The 20,022-nt window shown below is 36.6% G+C and overlaps 1 protein-coding gene across 1 annotated transcript in view; it reads left to right on the top strand.

Moving 5' to 3' along the window:
* The first annotated feature begins 1,373 nt into the window (after positions 1-1,373).
* Hsepi (D-glucuronyl C5-epimerase) overlaps positions 1,374-20,022 on the top strand; it is a 42,848-nt gene continuing 24,199 nt past the window's right edge. The window contains exons 1-3 of the mRNA XM_081740593.1: positions 1,374-1,599; positions 11,990-12,158; positions 15,875-16,048. Coding sequence (XP_081596719.1) covers positions 12,006-12,158; positions 15,875-16,048 — 327 coding nt within the window. The 5' untranslated portion in view covers positions 1,374-1,599; positions 11,990-12,005. The remainder of the gene's footprint in view (positions 1,600-11,989; positions 12,159-15,874; positions 16,049-20,022) is intronic.

Here is a 20,022-nt window from a genome sequence, read left to right as displayed (position 1 = left end):
CCTATTTAGAGATATTATGAAAAAAATACCAAGCTCTCCCAGCTAGAATTTGTTCAAAGAAAATCTATAAGTCACGTTATTATTTATTAGTTGATTATCGATCTTATTTGTTTCGAACCTTTGCAGTGGCTCTGTGGTACAGTATTTACCTTTAATGCATGAATGTTTGCGTTTGAAAATTCCTACTCTCTTCATTCCACCATTTCAATCATTTTCATTATTACCGTCTCTTTTAATTGGCAAATTGTGGGAGATAACCTGAAAGATTTCATTTAATTCAATTTTTTTTCGAATCTCGATTGTAGTAATATGTATTTAAAGACATCTATTTTTGTTTGATTCGTGAATTAGGTTGATTTCACGAGAATTTACGGTACAATATTTACATATACATCGAACTTAAAATATGCATGGTGTCAATGTGAAATAGAGTGTATGTCCCGTGCGCTTTATGCATAATGTAAAGTAATATATATGAGTAAAAAAGTGTGATTCTTCTTCTATTTAAATTCAATATAATTAAATAGCAGCTTAAAAGAAGCCGGCATAAATTGACTGTAGCTAAGGACATACACAGCAGGTGGGTCCTGGACCGAAATTAACTGGCAATTCTCGTGGCCAACAATGGAAGAAAAAAATCATTTTCCTTAAGTATTTATTATAAATATTTCCAGTTATTATTATTTTTAAAGTATTTATTTATTCAGCTCTAATCTCAAGAGCAGGGATTATATAATAACTGTTTTTAGTTAAAGAAAACAGGATTGTCAAACAATGTTTACTTACGGTTGTACGTTCTAGTTACAAATCCTAACCGGGCTGGTATTGGGCCAATAGCTTCCGGTGGGAGCTCATGTGGTTCGGATTACACCTTAATCAGTAGATCCACGCAATATTCGAATTCAACTTCCGGAGGAGAGGGGGAAGCTTGTATAATTTCGGTATATATGCAAGAGGGATATACCGGTATTTATTCTAGGCAAGGATATTATATTATTTCTGTAATACTAACGGAGAATGATCATTTATGAGAGGGGATTTCTCCCCCCTCCCCCTGTTAATTTGAAAAATCGGTTCACGTCTCATATTACCTCGTTGCTGAATGGAACGTTAAACTCATAATCAACTCAAATCTGCCAACCGCTGTTCAAATGTCATTTCTCGATGTTTACGCAAAGGAATCTCGGCTTGGAGCTGGAGAAGAAAAACGCACAGTACTTAGTAATAAAATTAGTTAATCAATGCTTTTCCAATAAATTAATTTAATAGCAACTCTGAAAGGGAAGTTTCCAATAGCGAATTTAGTTTTAAAGTGAAAAAGAATAATTTTCCACCTCTCAAAGGGAAATTGACTTTTCTGATTATGGCAACACTGAATCATATGCCACAGTGAATCTTATGTCGATGGTGTGTTTACCGTACGTGTAAAAATGTAAAGTAATTGCAAAAGGTTTCGTTGTGTCTTTTATGTTGTTAAGCTGCAGATGAGAAACAGCCAGCGCTGTTAGGAAAATGATATTTGTAAAATAAATATAATATACCAACATCGAACAATAAACATCTTTAACTGAAATACAGACCTCACACTGTTCACTGTAGGTAAGTGCAATTGTTATTATCCGTTTTGTTGTCAAAAACATAAAAAGTGACACATTTGTAGAAATTATCTCCTGAATACAATTCTATAATTGAGATTTTTAAAATTATGAGCATTGTCGTGCCCTGCGATAAATAATTTACATTGTTTATTAGGTATTGTGAAAATATCCGAAGACAGCCGATGTTTACATTCGAGTTGTCAATTTGTTGTTATTGACATTCGCAACCTGCCATTGTTTATCATTTGAATGCAGTTAAATGTATGTATAAACAATTAATTCATCGAGAAGGTTTATATTACGCTTTTCGTTAATTGAATAAGTGATGTTACCTTAAAATAACTTATTCGTACATTAAATTTCTACGTGAAAAATGTCATGTATCAAGTTTCTTTTGATTGTACGTATGTAAGTTCCTTCTTCGTTAATCCCCAATTCGATAGCCGAAAAACAAACTTGTCTTCCATGCAACCCAGAGTAGCCGTTCGGATTTTAATTAAAACCTTTTAGATACCTTTGGTGCTAAAAATAGACATGGAATTTCAATCAACCGGCGCATTGTAAATGTCGGTATACACGTAAGATATACTACAAGAAAGTTTCATTTGGGTAAAGTGCCATAGAGTAGAACCAGAAATATTGAATCTAACCTAAAAAACCGTTGTTTGACTGAGTAGAGGAAGCTAAATTCATGATATACAGTGAAAGCACCTATAAGTAACATCGGCTAAGGCTGCAATAATGCCCCTCCCCCTATGTGATGAAAGCTACATAGAGCTATTTTAAACATTAATATCCTAATTATTTATGATTATGTTAATATATCTTATTCGCAACTGCTCCTATTTAATTTCTATACTTTAATTGAGATTCTATTTCCCAAATACTTGCTAATTTCCGGCGTTCATCATTTTTCACTAACTACGTATGCATCCATATTGTATTACTGCCCAAAAGTAATGTGTTTCAGCTATTCAGTACCACGAATTCTCTCATATTCAGAAATAATGAAAACAACGTTTCAATGGAATTATAAACGTGTTTCCGTACCTTATCACTGTGAAATAAGATATAGCTTGGAATGAAAACTACAGTTCATAAAATACAAACCAGCTTGTGGTTGGTAGCCTTTAAGAAGAATGTATGCTATATAACCGAATCAGAGCTGGAGTGCAGCAGGGGGACCCGTGCGGTAGCGTGAGGTGCATCCATAGGGGAACGGTGGAAATGAAATAAAGTTTAACACTCCATACTTTGCCATTTAGGCTAAAGGAGATGGATTATTAATTAAAGTGAATAATTGTGAATTTAAAGTTTTGTGCTCTCCTGCCGAGAACCAAACCCGAGACTACATGTACCAAGGGCTTACGTGCTAGCCGCTTGACCACAGGGAGAGTGAGGAAAACGCTGGCTTTGTGATAGAGCTCTGGTCCAAGGGAACCCTAATTCGAATCCAGACTGATTTTGTTGTGGCCGGTATCGCATTCATGGGTTTTCTAAAGGGTCTGATTCTCCTCTTTCGTATTCATTCATTTTATTAATCCGTCTTTAGCCAAAAGAGCATACTGAGAGATGTTAAATGCCCTGTTCTACTGAGTGCTTCGTAAGTGATTCTTGCGGTATTGTTCCGAATCAAGAGCGCTGCTGAGTCCAAGCATGCCCCATCCCACTGACATTGTATTCGTACATGTGCTATACATTCCTGTACAAATCCCGTGAGTATGTTTGTGATGAGGAAATAGAAGCAAGTTTTTACTTTGACTGTGATTGCAATCCATTCATCTGGCCTAATTCCTGGAGCAGTTTAGGAATCATTTCCCAATAACGATTCAGTTCATCACAACAGTCTAGGAATCAATTTCTCGAAACAGACAACCTGTTACGAAGAACTCAGTTCCAGACTATTCCGGAGAATAGAAACATCCTTGGCAACTGCTTCCCAAACTGCTCCGGAAACCGGTTCTGATGAATCAGTTCTTAAACAACCATAATTCACAAGTTCTGCAAGATGTGTATTAAAAAATAATCACAGATAAACCTAACATACTTTAAATGAAGAGAAAGCCAACTTTTAAACTAACCTAATCCAAACTATCCATAATCTTCAACTACGACATTTAATTCCCAGCTAAAAATTACCCCCCCCCAAAGAAAAGTAAAAATGAAGAAAGCTTACTTTCGAAAGTACAAGGGGGTCTGCGGCCCCCAACCCCCTAAAAATAGCTTGATAAAATAAATCATTTCAAAACACATTTCGTAATTTTAAAAATGCACAAATGCAAAACATTGAAAATATCCTTTCCCAAGTGGCAAACCATCAGCAGATTTACGATGCCGCAAATACCGTGAAAAATGTAACATACGGTTTCTGAACCGTGAGTTGGTACTGAATTTCGTTTTACAATTCCTTTTATAACAAACAAGAAAAACTAATAAACGTTCACTCTTACCTTACATCGGAAATAGGTATCACAGGTTTTCTGTAACTCAGTTGAACCATACAATGGCCAAGAGCGATAACAATCCATATCCGAATCTAATACAAACTTATTCAAAAAAGACAAGTTCAGATCTTTTATATAAAATTCATTAAACGGGTTTTGAATCTCATTTATTAACTGTACAGTCGCCATTAAACACAAATTGAAATACACGCTTCCACAAACTTCGACAACCAGTGCATAAACTTAACACACTGACACATAACGACTGCATGGAGCTACGAACAGCTGACATCACAGTAGCAAACTACCATACATTAAGGACAGACATCTAGTGGGAAAAAAAAAATAAAGAATTGTCACCAACTCATCTCACAATAGACATCGCACCAAAGCCACATACAGTTCCAGCAAGTGACTTAACATATAAGAACTGGTTCCAGTCACTGTCCTTGTCAAAGTATACCTAACCGAAATAGACGTTATTTGATTTTTATTTAGCTATATAGGTTTCGTAACAACAAGAAATCGAGAACAAGAGGAACGAGAATGGGGAATGGCGGAAGCTTCATAACGAGGAACTACATAGTTTATACGGTTTACCCAACATTGTTAGAGTCGTCAAGTCTAGGAGGCTTAGGTGGGCAGGTCATGTAGCTAGAATGGAAGAAAGTAGAAACGCTTTCAAAGTCTTGACTGGTAGACCCATAGGAAAACGACCATTAGGAAGACCTAGGCGCAGATGGGAGGATAATATTAAGATGGATCTCACAGAGATAGGAATACAAAGTAGAAACTGGATCCAATTAGCTAAGGATAGAAGTCAGTGGAGAGCTTTTGTGAACGCGGCACTGAACCTCCGGGTTCCATAGGCCATAGAGTTAGTTAGTTAGTTTTTTAACAACAAGAAAAAATGCAAATACAATACTCATGCCTTTATAATATAAAGTATATTTGTTCATAGTATATTTGTTTAATTCAACTTACCTACCTTATCTCGTAGTGTTCTTATTTTCCGTCTGGTTTTGAAACTGATTTCTAAACTTCCAAACTACGCTATACGTAAGTGACGGAAGTCTTATAGAATGACTTTGTACGTCCGTCTGTCGAAGCTCAAAAGCGGCAAGAGATATAGAGAAGTTTTTGTGTTTTCAATTGAGTAAGCGTACCGAAAATACGTTCTAAATTCTATATTCAAACTGGAAATTGTACAAATCAACCGTTTCTGGTTTCAACGTTGATCGCCATATACCAAAATCGTAATAGACAGCGACAAACGTTTTATTATTATTATTATTATTATTATTATTATTATTATTATTATTATTATTATTATTATTATTAAAATCGATTGAACATCTCAAGAATGGATACTAGCTTCACTCGTATTGCTCTACTAAAATCGTTTAGTGGTAGAAACAAACCCTTTTCAGGTTCAACATTAATCATCGTAGAACAGAAACGGTAATAGCGACTTTTCTTTTTTTATTTATTTTATTTTTTAATCATTGGCTCACGAAAATACACCATCTCTACCCATAACAGCCTACGAAAGCCAGAAGTGGTACAAATTTGTTAGTACTTGTGGTTACACTATTGATTTCTATAAAACAGAAACGGCCAGAGAGGTTGAAAAACTATTTGGCGTCAATGTAGCGTCCTAAGAATAGGATCTATCTCTTTCATTAATCATCTGTTTAATCTTCTCTATTACTGTGAAGAATGTAGCATAGAATATACCGTGGGGTCGCCATTTAAAATTAAGCAACTATTGGTGTTCTGTACAAAAATGATGTACAGGTACATTTCAAAACAATATTTAATTGCATTCCACTTTAACTTAGACTGTCACCTTCGACATTACTGATATCATTGTTATCCAAAATGGAAAGGAAATACGTGATGACTTCGTTACCAGATAACACGCGCAACTACAACCCAGAATAGACAAGTCTTGTGATCTTGGGATTTTTCCCGGAAGTAACGGACATTTAGTTCTTTGGAACTAGCCACTTTGTTATTCACAAGTTACTCAGAAATAATGAGCTGGTTTCAAGGTATTTGTTGCTTCAGACTGTAACCGGAAAAAGAAATAGACAATGTAGAAACAATGTAGTATAATGCTACAAAAGTTTTTTCTTACTACACATCCAACTTATTTCATTATGTCATTAATGAAGTAATTTTCTGAAACAATATATTAGTAACTTCTGCCATCTACTGAGAAATATGTAAACTACTGATTTTTCTCGTTTGGTAAGAAGAAACAAAGAGAAATAATTGGTTATTTATATATATTTTGTAAGTAACGGTGCACGTGCAACCCCCTCGTTGTAAATATACACTATCTAAAATGAGAAACTAGCTGTGAAAAAAGCAACACTTTCCGAAGCTTTCTGTCATCATGTTTCCGTTTGCGACTTAAAAGAAAGCAGAGCTTTGCAAAAGCAATAGTTTAAGAACATTTCTCAAGTAAGGAAGAAAACGGAAGCCAGAAGGAGAGAACATTTTTCCTGCATAACACTTGCTACCCTCTTTAAAATATCCCCCCCCCTCCCCTTCGTTCTATGCATCAGCATTGTCAGGGGTAAAGAATATAGTCACATGTCACTTTGAGGAGTTCAGTGTAATTGGTTATTTTGGGAATTATTGGTGCGTCCCCCTCAGACAGTCCTGGATACGGCCCTATATATATCTATATCTATCTATCTATCTATCTAACTATATATATATATATATTGTATAGCGCACATACTACTTCCTAAGTTAAGTCTTGACCCGATTACGCTAGGTCCCATAGTTTTGGAGCTATGGGCCTTTAAAGTTAATTTTTTCATGTTTTCGGCAGCCTATAACTCCGAAAGGAAGCATTTGTGCACCCAGACGTTGTCGGTATTCTTTCGAAACACCCTGTGTATATATACTAAGACCGGAAGTGGTAAAAGATGTGCTACTTAATAAGTTTTATTCGTCACTATTCTTCTGTTGCACCCGGCAGTTGTAAGTTATGTTTGAATATTGAATTCGCATAGTTTGGAAGTCTCCCTCCGTTTCACAATTGTGAAACGAAACACGCTTGTTTAAGTTATGATTTTTTGCGTGCATATCCGCAACATTGATATGATATTTGTCATTTCGGGATTAGTTAACATTAAAATTTTGAAAAGTGAATGTAGTCGCAAACTTGAAACTATGGTTCTTACCTCTAATAGGATAGTACTGCTATGAAAACAAGGTAACTTTGTAATATGAATAATGTGAATAGGACAGGGTAAGAAAGTTTCTGTTTTGTACTTAAACATTGTAAGTTAAAGTAAGTTTCACGTTAAGGTTTTCCTGGTGTATTATACGCTTCTTACATGTAAAGTCTATAAATTATTTATATTAAAGAACAATGATTTTTACTGCTGTAGAAGAATCTGGATCTTTTTTGCATCTTGAGTACGAAATAACTGGGCGTCACCTCATTCCTTTTGTTATTCCAAAAATGCCGATTTCTTTTACACTTACTTGCTGTGGCAGATTCACACTGATTTACTGTTGTTTTTATAAATGATTAATGCATTGACCCATCCAGATAATATTTCGATGACTTTACACAGGGAATAATCTCTGCGAAACTGGAAGAATAAGGAAGTGCAACGAGTGCCACCCAGAAGTTCCACATTGCGCATAGCATTATTTCACGTGTATGGAGATCGTTTCGAATCTCAGACAATGCTGTGCAAAGGACAGGTGGTGGTCGATCAGGTGAACTACAGCAAAGGACGATTTATCCATTGAGCAACAGGGAAGAAGCAACCGACGTCAAACAGTGGGTGCAGTTGCAAACACATTAAACAGGATTATAAGGCGCCCAATTTCACGCTTTACAGTGGCACGTCGACTGCAAGGACTTGGTTGCCTTGCCTCGTGGCCATTATATTGGGTTTCGTTAACACCCACACATTGACCGCAACATTTGCGGTGGTTCCAAGTATACCACTCCTGTACCGAGGAGTAGTGAGGTTGCATTCTCTACTCACATGAGAGCATTCAGTCTGAATAGTGATTGTGGTTGTGCACTCATCTCATAAAAGATGGGAACATGCAGTGAACCGAGGAGTAATGACAAACATGATCGTTGTGATAATACAGGTGTTCTCGCAGATGAGGCACAATAGTATGTGGGTATACTTATACTACCGGCCTTTCAGTTTTTTTGAACGCGGTACACTCGCTTGTCAACGTTATTGTGACACTGTGCTCCTTTCCCACGCATGTTTTTTTAAAGGTTCAGTCGGCCTCTGCCCCGACTTCGACCGCATGGACCATATTCGACGAATGGACTGGCCTGCCCTTTCCTGCAACTTGAATCCCATCGGGCATGTGTCGTATGCTGTAGGAAGACATCTTGTAGCACGTCCAGATGCGCCAAGGACCTTCGAGCAGTTATTAACAGTGCTGGTGGATGAATAGAACTCCATATCACAACAGCTCATTACCAACCTTCTGGGTATCATGAACGCACTTTATATATATATATATATATATATATATATATATATATATATATATATATATATATATATATATAACCAAGGCTTTGCAAGAGAAACCGGTTTAACACTTCAAGGAAGATTGGTCTGTCGTCACCCAGGGAGAATATCACAATCTAGCCGGGTTGGCAGAAACCACGTTTTATATTTGGAAAAACGAAAAATCTCGATTTTTTTTCTTTTGTTTTTTTAAAATAATTTGTTCTATGTATTTATATTACATATGGCAGAAATACATGTTTTTCGCCTTGCTTTATTATGCAACAACGGGGTTATGCTGGAAGGTGTCACATGAGTTTAAAGCGGAATCCAGACGGCTTCTCGGCTTTCATCCAAGAAAAATTGTCCTCCGTTTGGACTTGGAACAGCAGAATGGAAGTTCCACGTACTTCACTCCAACACCAATAGTATATGCCAAACGGCTTCTCGGCTTACATCCAAGAGAAATTGTCCTCCATTTGGACTTGAAACAGCAGAATGGAAGTTCCACGTACTTCACTCCAACACCAATAGTATATGTCAAACGGCTTCTCGGCTTACATCGAAGAGAAATTGTCCTCCATTTGGACTTGAAACAGCAGAATGGAAGTTCCACGTACTTCACTCCAGCCCCAATAGTATATGTCAAACGGCTTCTCGGCTTACATCGAACAGAAATTGTCCTCCATTTGGACTTGAAACAGCAGAATGGAAGTTCCACGTACTTCACTCCAACACCAATAGTATATGTCAAACGGCTTCTCGGCTTACATCGAACAGAAATTGTCCTCCATTTGGACTTGAAACAGCAGAATGGAAGTTCCACGTACTTCACTCCAACACCAATAGTATATGTCAAACGGCTTCTCGGCTTACATCGAACAGAAATTGTCCTCCATTTGGACTTGAAACAGCAGAATGGAAGTTCCACGTACTTCACTCCAACACCAATAGTATATGTCAAACGGCTTCTCGGCTTACATCGAACAGAAATTGTCCTCCATTTGGACTTGAAACAGCAGAATGGAAGTTCCACGTACTTCACTCCAACATCAATAGTATATGCCCTTATTTGGAAATCGGTACTGTCCCGTTTCATAATAAAGTTCAGTAAATTTCTTAAATCGGGAAACTTCCGCCTGGGCCACCGGGAAAATCCTTTTATTACTTTCAATGAAAAGTAATAACGGCTAAATCCCGTTATTGCTGTCCATGTACAATTTCACAGTCAACGTATCATAATCAGTACGCTAAAACTGACGTACTAAATTACAAATTTAGTATAAAGATATCGTTCAATAAAATTAAAACTGAAAGTCTAATCCAAGCTAATGTTGGAAGCTAAGCAGGAAGTCGATAAATTTTGTCAATTTCTATCAGTATCTTTAAGCAATATTGACTTCTTTATAAAACAACAGCCATTCAGGCAAACAGAAATATACAATTAGTTTCGTTTCGTATGTTTAGGCTTAACATCGTTACGTAATACCGAGGTTATCAAGGAGAAGACTTTCGCTTAAAGTGACATCCGAACCGCTACTTGGTTTACATTTGAAAGAAGAGTTGTGGTTCGACCGACAATTGAACATGGGACGGACGCCTTGATTAAAAGGTGAAAGGAAGATAAAACAATTGCAGATGGTTTGATATGTGGAAACGTCACCTTGCAGTTCACGAGATTTAAAGCACAGCTGGTTTAAACCAGCCAACCCTGCAATCTAGTAAACCGTACTAGAATCTTATAATGTTGGAGCGTAATGGACAAAGTACTGATTATTGATAGATTGGGCCCTTATTTACTCAAATAAATAAGATTTGCATTGTTTCTTCATTGTATTCTTACTTTTTCATCCACTTCTTGAAATTCCCAGGTGGGTCAAAAATCAAGTTTACATCCTGTATATTAAAAAAAAAAAAAAAAAAAAAAAAGACTCCAGAGAAAATCAAAATTAAAGTTTGGATTTTTGTTTGAAAAAGTTTTCTTAGTAGGAAAACCGAGCGTTATATATATATAAAATTTGATAACCATGATTAACGTCGTAAGTCCTTTAGGTCAGTCGCAAATGGTAATTAAACAAATATTACTCGTGCATTTTTTGGTAAATTTTGAGAACTTTGGGGACTTGCAATTTTGAAACCGGTTTACAAATTAACTTGAACTTTCCACTTATTCCACACTGGTAATAGCTGTCGGAATATAAAATTTCACTGCAATCTGTAATGGTTTATCTGCAACTTTGTGTTGATCTGATGTGGAACGGCCGTGGAAAACATCAACCCTTATACTCTCGGAAAACAATTGATCTAAACAAGTTGGATGTGTCAATTCGTTGTGTATATAGGAGTACTAAATGACATTTGGCTACCTATGCAATTTTTACACGAATTTATTATTGATCCTATAGAACTTAAAATTAAACCAGTTTAGAATGCTCCAAGAGCATTGCCAGAACGAACTTAAAAAGAATGGAAATATGGAGCGGGAAGGATAACTGTGGTTGTTCCTAGATGTAAAAGTAAATCCTTTATCTTTTTATCCGAACCTTCTTCTCTTTCTCGCAAAAATTAGCAAAATATCATCTCTCTATGACTTATAGTTCTCGAGATATGGCTGCTTAAATATCTAGAAATTCGAACTTTTTGGCCAGTATCTGGGAAACGGGGGTCAGTTGACAGTTAATCAATGGCCACCGGTTACTATTTGGTACCAAAATATGTACCATCCTCTTAGGTATTGATCAACATCAATATCATCTCTCTACAACTTACGGTTCCCGAGCTATGACTCGTTAAATATCTAGAAATTGGCCATTTTTTTTGGCCAATATCACGGGAACGGTAAGGGTGACGTGAAAAATTTAATAACTTTCTCTGATACTTTTTGATGCTCTATCGAATGCAGGGTTCAAAATTAAAAAAAATCGCAAATATCAGACAGACGGACAGACATAGAGAAGTCAGTAACGAACTTTTTAAAAAATGAAAATGAAATGAAATCTTTGAGTTTTACGTCCCACGGTTATGCCGGTGAGGCTAAAGGAGACGGTGATGATGAGTAATGAATGAAATGGTGGATTGAAGAAAGTGGGAGGAAACGGGAGAACCCCGAGAAAACCCACGCACACGGTGTTTGTCCACCACAAAGTTCACTTGGCGGGGGCTGGGATCGAACCCGGGCCCCGAAGCACCAGAGGTGAACGCTCTACCACTGAGCCACCGCGGCCCCTCAACGAACTTTTTAAGTTCGTTGAAAAGAAGATTTCAAAAGTAAACCTTTTTGATAGTCAAAGATTAACTAATTGTTACTAGAAATTGTCTAGATTTCCTATAAGCCATTTAAACTTTTTTCTCAATGTGTTTTGTCAGCTTACAGTAATATTGTTACCCACTTCTAATGTTCTTTCTAAGTATTCCTCTGTTCGTGTGTTTTTAGGTCTACCTACTATACTATGGTGCGGCTAAATCTAAAGATACTATTGTTGTTGGCGTGTGTTGGTGTTTTTTTTGTGACCGTTTCTCTGTGGGCAAAATGTGGCGATTCATCGGGAAGCAAGCACCTTTACCTCCCAGAATGGGATGCAAAGAAATCGCAGAACATGCAGGTGAGTAATTCTCTTTGTACACAAATAAGTAATTGACTTTGTGAAAGTGGGATGATTCCAAGTAAATGGTAGTAATACTAACACTAACCTCTGTATCCAAATAAAATTTTGTTCTATCTGCAACAGTCTTTAAGTAATCATGTTCGCTATAGACATTCTCGGAAAATATGAAGTCACCAGGGTAGTCCGAAGAGCAGTTTAGGTAGTAATATCATTTACTAGTTCACGCAATTTTCTACTTAAGAGATTCTACTCAGAAACTTTGGTATTCACTCATAGTTGGGATTTCAAAATTTCGAAGTTGCATTCCGAGGAGGATATTTTAAGTACATATGTGCGTGAAGTTACAAATCATATTACTACTTTTTTTTTTTTTTTTTTAAATAATGATCCTGTTTATTTTAAACCTCCCAGGAATGCCCATTAGGAAGACGATTATACAGAGTTAGCATAAAATAATTCACTCGTTTTGAAAAGGATATATTTTCAAAAGTATTACATGTACACTACACACTTCAAAGATACATGAAAAGAACCACAAACTCACCAAGTGTTGTACACCTCTGGAAATGTCCAATATGCGCTCCTTTGGTACACGACACACGTCCAGATGGTACTCGAGCTCATTCCATACATTTTGTAGTATAGTCCCGTCAAGTGTCTGCACTGCAGCACTAATGCGTTCTTTGAGCTCGACTAAGGATTGCGGTACTGGGGATACGTAAACAAGGTCCTTAACGTACCTCCATAGGAAGAAGTTGCAGGGCGTTAAATCAGGAGATCTGGGAGGCCAGGGGAACAAAGCTAGGCCATTCTCAGTAATACACCCAATCCAGCGATGTGCCAATGAGGGGGTGTCTTGTCTTGTTGCCCCCCCCCCCCCTTCATGTTGCATTTGGAATACACAATACAAAGTTGGTGAGTTTGTGGTTCTATTCGTATATCTTTCATCTGTGTGTTTGTGTAATACTTTTGAAAATATGGCCTTTTAAAAAAGAATGAATCATGTAAGCTAACCTTGTATATATCAGTTGCTTTTAAGGAAGAAGAACAAGTGTGCAAACTGGAGAAGTAATACCGAAAATTTCCGAGTAAGCCGAAATTAAATAAACAATTAAAAAAAAAAAAAATTGGATATAGAGATTAGTGATACAGTTTATCTAGTGTTGTGTATGATATTAATAAATACCTATAGTGTCCGCTACTAATAAATAGGTAGTGATACTCACTTTTTTCTTTTCTTTCTTTTTTTTTTTTTTTTTAAGGAAAAGAAAAATCTACATTGATTTGCTCAGTTCAGTACATGAGGAAAATTGAGTACAACAGCTTTATTTATTTATTTATTTATTTTACTTAAACAAAGTTTTCAGTTACTTTCTATAAAGAATAACCAACAACAATTAACAACTGTCTTGGCCTAAATATATTAAATCTCGCTATAATACGACCAAGTTTTTGAGATAATTTTGGAAAATTATGGAAAACTGAAAATACCCAGTATTAAATATTATATATACACAAACACACACACTTTAAAAATACTATGTGATCGAAAACTTATTAGTTTAAAAGTGTTTTTAAGATTTAAATGTCAATGTTTATTGCACCAGCTTCTTCTGGTGGTGATCACTTTCAATCTTGACGATCTTCTAGTACTATCTCATTTTCCCAAGTGTAACTGCACCAATCTTCAGATCAATATCATCCTGAAAATCTCATTTATATTGCCATCCATATTGGTAGAAACAGAACATGTTTTCAAACCTCTAACAATAGACTCACTGTTAATCCTATTCCATGTTGTAATAATCCATTCGACCACTTCAAGTATGCTGGTTTTTTTTTTTTTTTTTTTTTTTCAATTGTAAGCGGCTAGGTTGCGATTACAATGCAACTACGGTTTCACGAAACTATTCTTCTACTAAAAATATTGTGCTATATTTGGACCAGTGAGATATGTGGCTTACTTGAACAAGTTTAGGGGCCAGATGATTCATTACCGCAGAAACAGTAATACTGTATTGGATAATATTCAGTGATAGAGTTTCGTTGTAGTAAGTTCTATTACAATCGGATAAGTATACAATAAAAGACAAATTCTGACCAAAGCATATATTATCTAATAAATAAAAGCATTACAGTTTCGGCAAAGATACTCTGCCGAAACAGTATGTTCAGAATTTGTATAATACAAGAGTGTATCCAAAAGTTCCAGGACTGAATCTGTAAAATGAAAGTTTCTTACCTAAATTCCTCCATCACCTTCAAAGTACTATACTCCCCTTTTGCATTAATACAGCGGTCCCAGCGTTTCTGCCATGCTTGGAACCATTTCTGGAATCCTTTTTTGGAATAGTGCCAAGTATTCGCTGCGATTCTTCCTGAATTTCTGGAATGGTGTCGAATCTTCGCCCCTTCATCCGAAGCTTCAGCTTGGGAAAAAGAAAAAAGTCACAGGGTGTCAGGTCAGGTATGGGGAACTACTGTCATGTTGTTCTTAGCCAAAAACTGCGCCACTTTAAATGACTGGTGTGCAGGTGCATTGTCGTGGTGGAGAATGAGGTTACCGTTATGCCATTTCTGTGGCCTTTTGCGACGCACATTTTCACACAACGTTCTTAGGACATCTCACTAGAAATCTGCATTGACCGTGTTTCCATGTGGGACAAATTCCCGGTGTACGCTTTCCTCTTGGTCAAAGAAACAAATGAGCATCGTCTTCAATTCGCTTCTTTCCATGCGTGCTTTTTTAGATCTTGGAAACCCAGGACTCTTCCATTGAGAAGATTGCAGTTTAGTTTCTGGGTCGTAAGCATAAATGATGGTCTCATCGCCTGTAATGACGTTTTACCCAATGCCACACAGAATTTGATGCACACCCTTGGTTCTTCAACTTCCGCCATATCGCCGAGATAAGAAAAATCGCAGACGGCTAATGCAACACATACGAAAACACGTGCAACATACAGACGCTTCCACTTCAAACCACGCTGATCGGCACACTGGCTCACAAGACATTACCGCAACACATCCTAGCGGGAAACTCGTGAACTGCAAGCGGTTTGCATGTTATGAGCACTGTCCTGGAACTTTTCGATACACCCTTGTATATGGTCAGAATTTGTCTTTTATTGTATACAAGAAGTTCCAAAGCTGAAATGAGTGGTTAAGCATTTCGAATGTTATCATGGAACAGACAGGCAGATAGACAAATCCTAGTTTCTTTCTTTCTTTCTTCTTTTTTTTTTCCCGAATGATAGCATTGCTTAAAATAAAATAAAATTGATAATTCAAGTAGCGTACCTCAGTTTATTAGATATCAGTGGGAGCTCTGTGGTTCGGATTCCAAATTAGATTGTAGATCAAAGTATGAGGAAAAAAGTCTTAGGCATATTTTGTTAGAACGCCTGATAAATGCTTACATTTTGTATAGCTTGTTGATCAAAGTCTCATGTAGAAAAATTACAGTAAACCCTAGAGCAACTATAACAAGCTCCAGTTCATTAGCAAACTTCAGATGCCGACTGTCGATTTGCGTAGTAGTTGCGGAGCTCACGTTTGTATTTTGTCTGTCTCTGATTCGCGAGTGCGCAATCTCTGTATTTCTACAGGGCTTAAGAGAGGGTGTAGAAGATTATATCATTATTTTATCCTATTGAAAAAAAAAAAAAAAAACAGTGAATAACCAGTTTTATTTTTTCCATCTGATGAAACAGCGCCTTCGTGAACAGGATGATTCGTACCTTGGAGAAGCAGCAGATCATGGGAATAATGATATCCAAAGCTATGAAGAAATCGACTGCAATATCAATGGAGAGTTCAGTATTAGTTGTCGGAAGGAAGGAGGCGAAATATATGTTCCTTTCTCATTTTTACACAAATATTTCGAGGTAAGGCTATTCTCTTTACATATAGTAGTGAGTGTGAAATAAAGTCATAAGAGTTCTACTTGCTTAATGTAGATCAAAAATCCAATAGCATTTTTAAATAATGCTAATATCCGTAGTGCAATTCGCAAAAGATAAAATTATTCCATACATTTTTGAAGTAATAACTTATTTGAAGTGCATTGTAGAAGCAAGCAAAAGTCTTTAGATTTTCATCTGCTTAACCCTATATGGAACTTTTTTTAAGAACAATCTAGTGAATGTAAATCTATACCTGATTCTTGTCAAATTTTAGAGCTCATCCGTGGCTAAGCGGTTAGCGTGCGCACCTTTGGCGTGGGAGACCCGGGTTCGATTCCCTGCGGGAGCTCATGTGGTTCGGATTCCACGTTAATCAGTAGGTCCCGTCTCATATAGCTTCGCTGCTGAAAAGGACGTTAAACTCAAAATCAATCAATTCTTGTCTAATTTTAATACCATTCATGTGGATGATTGTGAGGCGTTAAACAAGATATCACCCTATTACTTCAAAATCAACTTTTTTGAAACGAAAATTATCGTGGAATATATATAAATGTATATTATATCATCGTAAATTCACTCTTTTGGTCTTGACAGATTTCAACCCAAACAGTGGAGATTATTTACAAGCTTTGAAGGAAGCAAATGTACTGTATCAAGATTGATTAATTTTGACAAAACCTACCGATGTAAATTTTTTTAATTTTTTTTTTTTAAAGGAAACTGAAAATAATGAATTTACTCTCTTTTACTCGCCTGTCCTTGACCATTTTCAACCAAAAGCAATAAGTATGATGAGGAAGCCCTAAGGAGAATGTACAATCCGCAGCAAAAAACCTCCAACATGAGCATGTAAGTTAATTGTAAAATGACGAGGTCTTTTGCTCGAAAATAAGTGTGCAGGGGAGGACGTCGAGGTTTCTCCTGGCGTGATTCGTGTCACTTATACGTTATGTTGATTCCCTGAGCTGTTAGGCGTAGTTTCACAATAAACTTACATGCTCATGTTGCAGGTTTTTTTGCTGCGGACTGTACCTTCTCTTATATGAAAACCGAGTAATTTTTACGTGGATTATACCGGAAAATCGTTTTGTTATCAAAAGTGCTAGGATTTTTGGTAAGAAAAAGTACTGAAATTGGTGGATTGAAAGGTGAGAAATGAAAAATACACATTCACAGTTTATGGTAATATGTTAATTAATAATTAAACTGCATGGCAAACCCAATTTTTAAGATTTTTGTATCAACTTCTATACGACTATATATAGAGTTATTTGAAAAATGTGCCTTTAATTAAACATCGACAAATATAAATTAAATTATTATCAAAATTTGACCCACGCTTTGGTGACCAAGGCATGAAAGAGTGAAATAGAAATGAATTTGATAACATTCGTCATCTCAATTTTGGAAAATGTCATACTTTCAATTTGCCTGGATTACTTTATACTACGACAATAAGTGTTCAACATTTACAGATACCAAAAGAGCATTCTTTGTTTTCACGACAGGTTCCAAGTTGTTATTAGTTGGATCTCCAGGTTCTAAGAGGTGGGTTTTTTTCGCGAAACTATTAAGTTCGGGTTTCGCTGATCCCTTCCCTGCCGACTATCCTCTGCCGCTTGAAATATGTTCTATTGTCCCTGTCTGAAATGCACTATGTCTCTAACTTAAGAATATGTATGTGCACAACTTATAGGTAGGAAAGATACAAAATAGACACAGCAAAAATTAAGTGTTGAAATAACACAAAATGATTACCGCTTCAGCATGTTACTTGTGTGAATTCAACATCAAGGATATCACCTTCCGAGCATATCAGAAATAACTGCTCACTGGCTGTGAGTATTTGCATTGGTGTTTATTGTTTGGTATGAGCAAATCTTTACGCAGTATTAGAAATAATGTAAATAAAAAGCTTTACGCAGTATGTTTGGCATTTATATCAAGTAACGAATAATATTGCATGTTTTCTGTAATCGGTCACAATAACAGTTTTGTAAACCTGTGAATTGTGTGACAACAATTATGTGAATAACTGTGCTGCCATCTGTTTTCCTTATCTGTTATTCTTATGTTAACACCTAAGAACAGAAGATGGCAGAACAGCTACTCATGTAACTGTCAGACAATTCAAAAATTTAGAAAACTATTATTGTGCCCGATTACAAAAAAAAAAAAAAAAAAAAAAAAAAAAAAAAAAAAAAAAAACATAGAACGCTATTTGTTGTTCGATATAAATAGCAAATATATTGTGTAAATCTTTACTTATACCAAACAATAAAAACCAAAACAAATTCTCACATTCAGTGACTATTTATTGCTGATATGCTCGGAATGCGGTGCCCTTGGTGTTGAATTAACACACAAGTAACACGCTAAAGTGGTAGTCATTTTGTGATGTTTCAACACTATTTTTTTCTGTGTACTTTATACATCGGAACGGCTTTAAAGGGCTCTTTCCCCAACCACTGCTTCTTTTCACCCCCACAACCCTCGGTTGGTCCTCTTGAGCGTGTAAGCTGTCACTGCTCTCAGTGTTGCCGTACCTCCGATCCACTTGTGTAGTTCAAGTCCGGCAAAATAAGGAGAAAGCCTTCCTTCCTATTCTCAGTTAACAACAACAAAAATTTTAAAATATATATATTTCAACTAGGAAAGAAAGAAAAGGAATCGAGGCAACATTGGTTTTTAGCCAGAAAGGATCATAAAGCTCTACCACGCTTCGCGGAGACTAGTTAGCGGAAGGTTTAGACGGGTGGACGGGGTTTTCAGAATTCTTGGAAAAAGAGCTCTCTAAATATGACCCAAAGTTTACATAAGTTTTTCTATACTATAAAGTTCTCTGTCTCTTCGCTACATTTGCTATAGATGAAATGTTTTCTAACATTGACTCAACTCTGATTTTACCAACGATAATAATTTCTGATTTTACTCCCTTTGTCTCGTGTAGCAAAATTTCTTAATTTCAGTAAGTTTTTATATTATCGCATTATTATTTACATCCTTTCCAATATAAGAGAAGTTAGAGAAATTCTCAATTTCCAGCGATTCTGACGTTACATATCGATATATTTTCTAATATTTTGTGACATATCGATATTTTAAACAAAATTATGTGAATTGTAAACAATATAAGGACGCAATAAATCAACGTTAACACTAGAAAGCGGGGTGGGGGAGGGCACGGCTCAGTGGTAGAGCGTTTATCTCTCATGCGTGGAGGCTCTGGTTTAATCCTCGCCCAAGTAAGTTTGTGGGATCAACATCTTGTCCTTGGAGGGAGGCGCGGTGGCTCAGTGGTAGAGCGTTCACCTCCGGTACTTGGGGTCCCTGGTTCGATCCCAGCTCGCGCCGTGTGGACTTTGTGGTGGACAAACACCGTGCTCGTGGGTTTTCTCGGGTTTCTCCCGTTTCCTCCCACTTTCTTCATTCCACCATTTCATTCATTTCTCATCACCGTCTCCTTTAGCCTAATCGGCATAACCGTGGGACGTAAAACTAAAGATTTCATTTCATTTCAATTTTTTTTCTTGTCCGTGGGGTTTCTCGCGGTATTCCCGTTTCATCTACGTGTTCCATCACCATTCACTTGCTTTAATCATCCGTCTCCTCGTAGACTAACGGGTATAATTGTGGGACGTTAAACTGAAAAATTTCGTTTTTTATTATTGGAAAGGAACGAGAAAGAACTGAGACAGATTAGTACAATATGTACAGATAATGAATGAAAACTTAAAATTTCATGCCTTTTTGGTGAGAATTTCTTGATTAGGTGGAGAAGGTTCTTTTTGGTGTTATTAGGTGGAGATAAGTTTCAAGTTTGTAACCCCAAAAGTCACATGTTAACTTGAAAACACTGTTTCAACAATCCCCCACCGAATTCTCTGATCCGGTGGAGCACCAAAAATCCGAACCCTACTTACCACTTATGTATATGTGTAAATTTGCAGCAT

Source organism: Thermobia domestica, chromosome 15 (assembly GCF_964235325.1).
Source record: "Thermobia domestica chromosome 15, izTheDome1.hap1.1, whole genome shotgun sequence".
Taxonomy (NCBI): domain Eukaryota; kingdom Metazoa; phylum Arthropoda; class Insecta; order Zygentoma; family Lepismatidae; genus Thermobia; species Thermobia domestica.
Note: the sequence above shows the minus strand (reverse complement) of the source record. Positions and strands in the feature narration are given on the sequence as shown.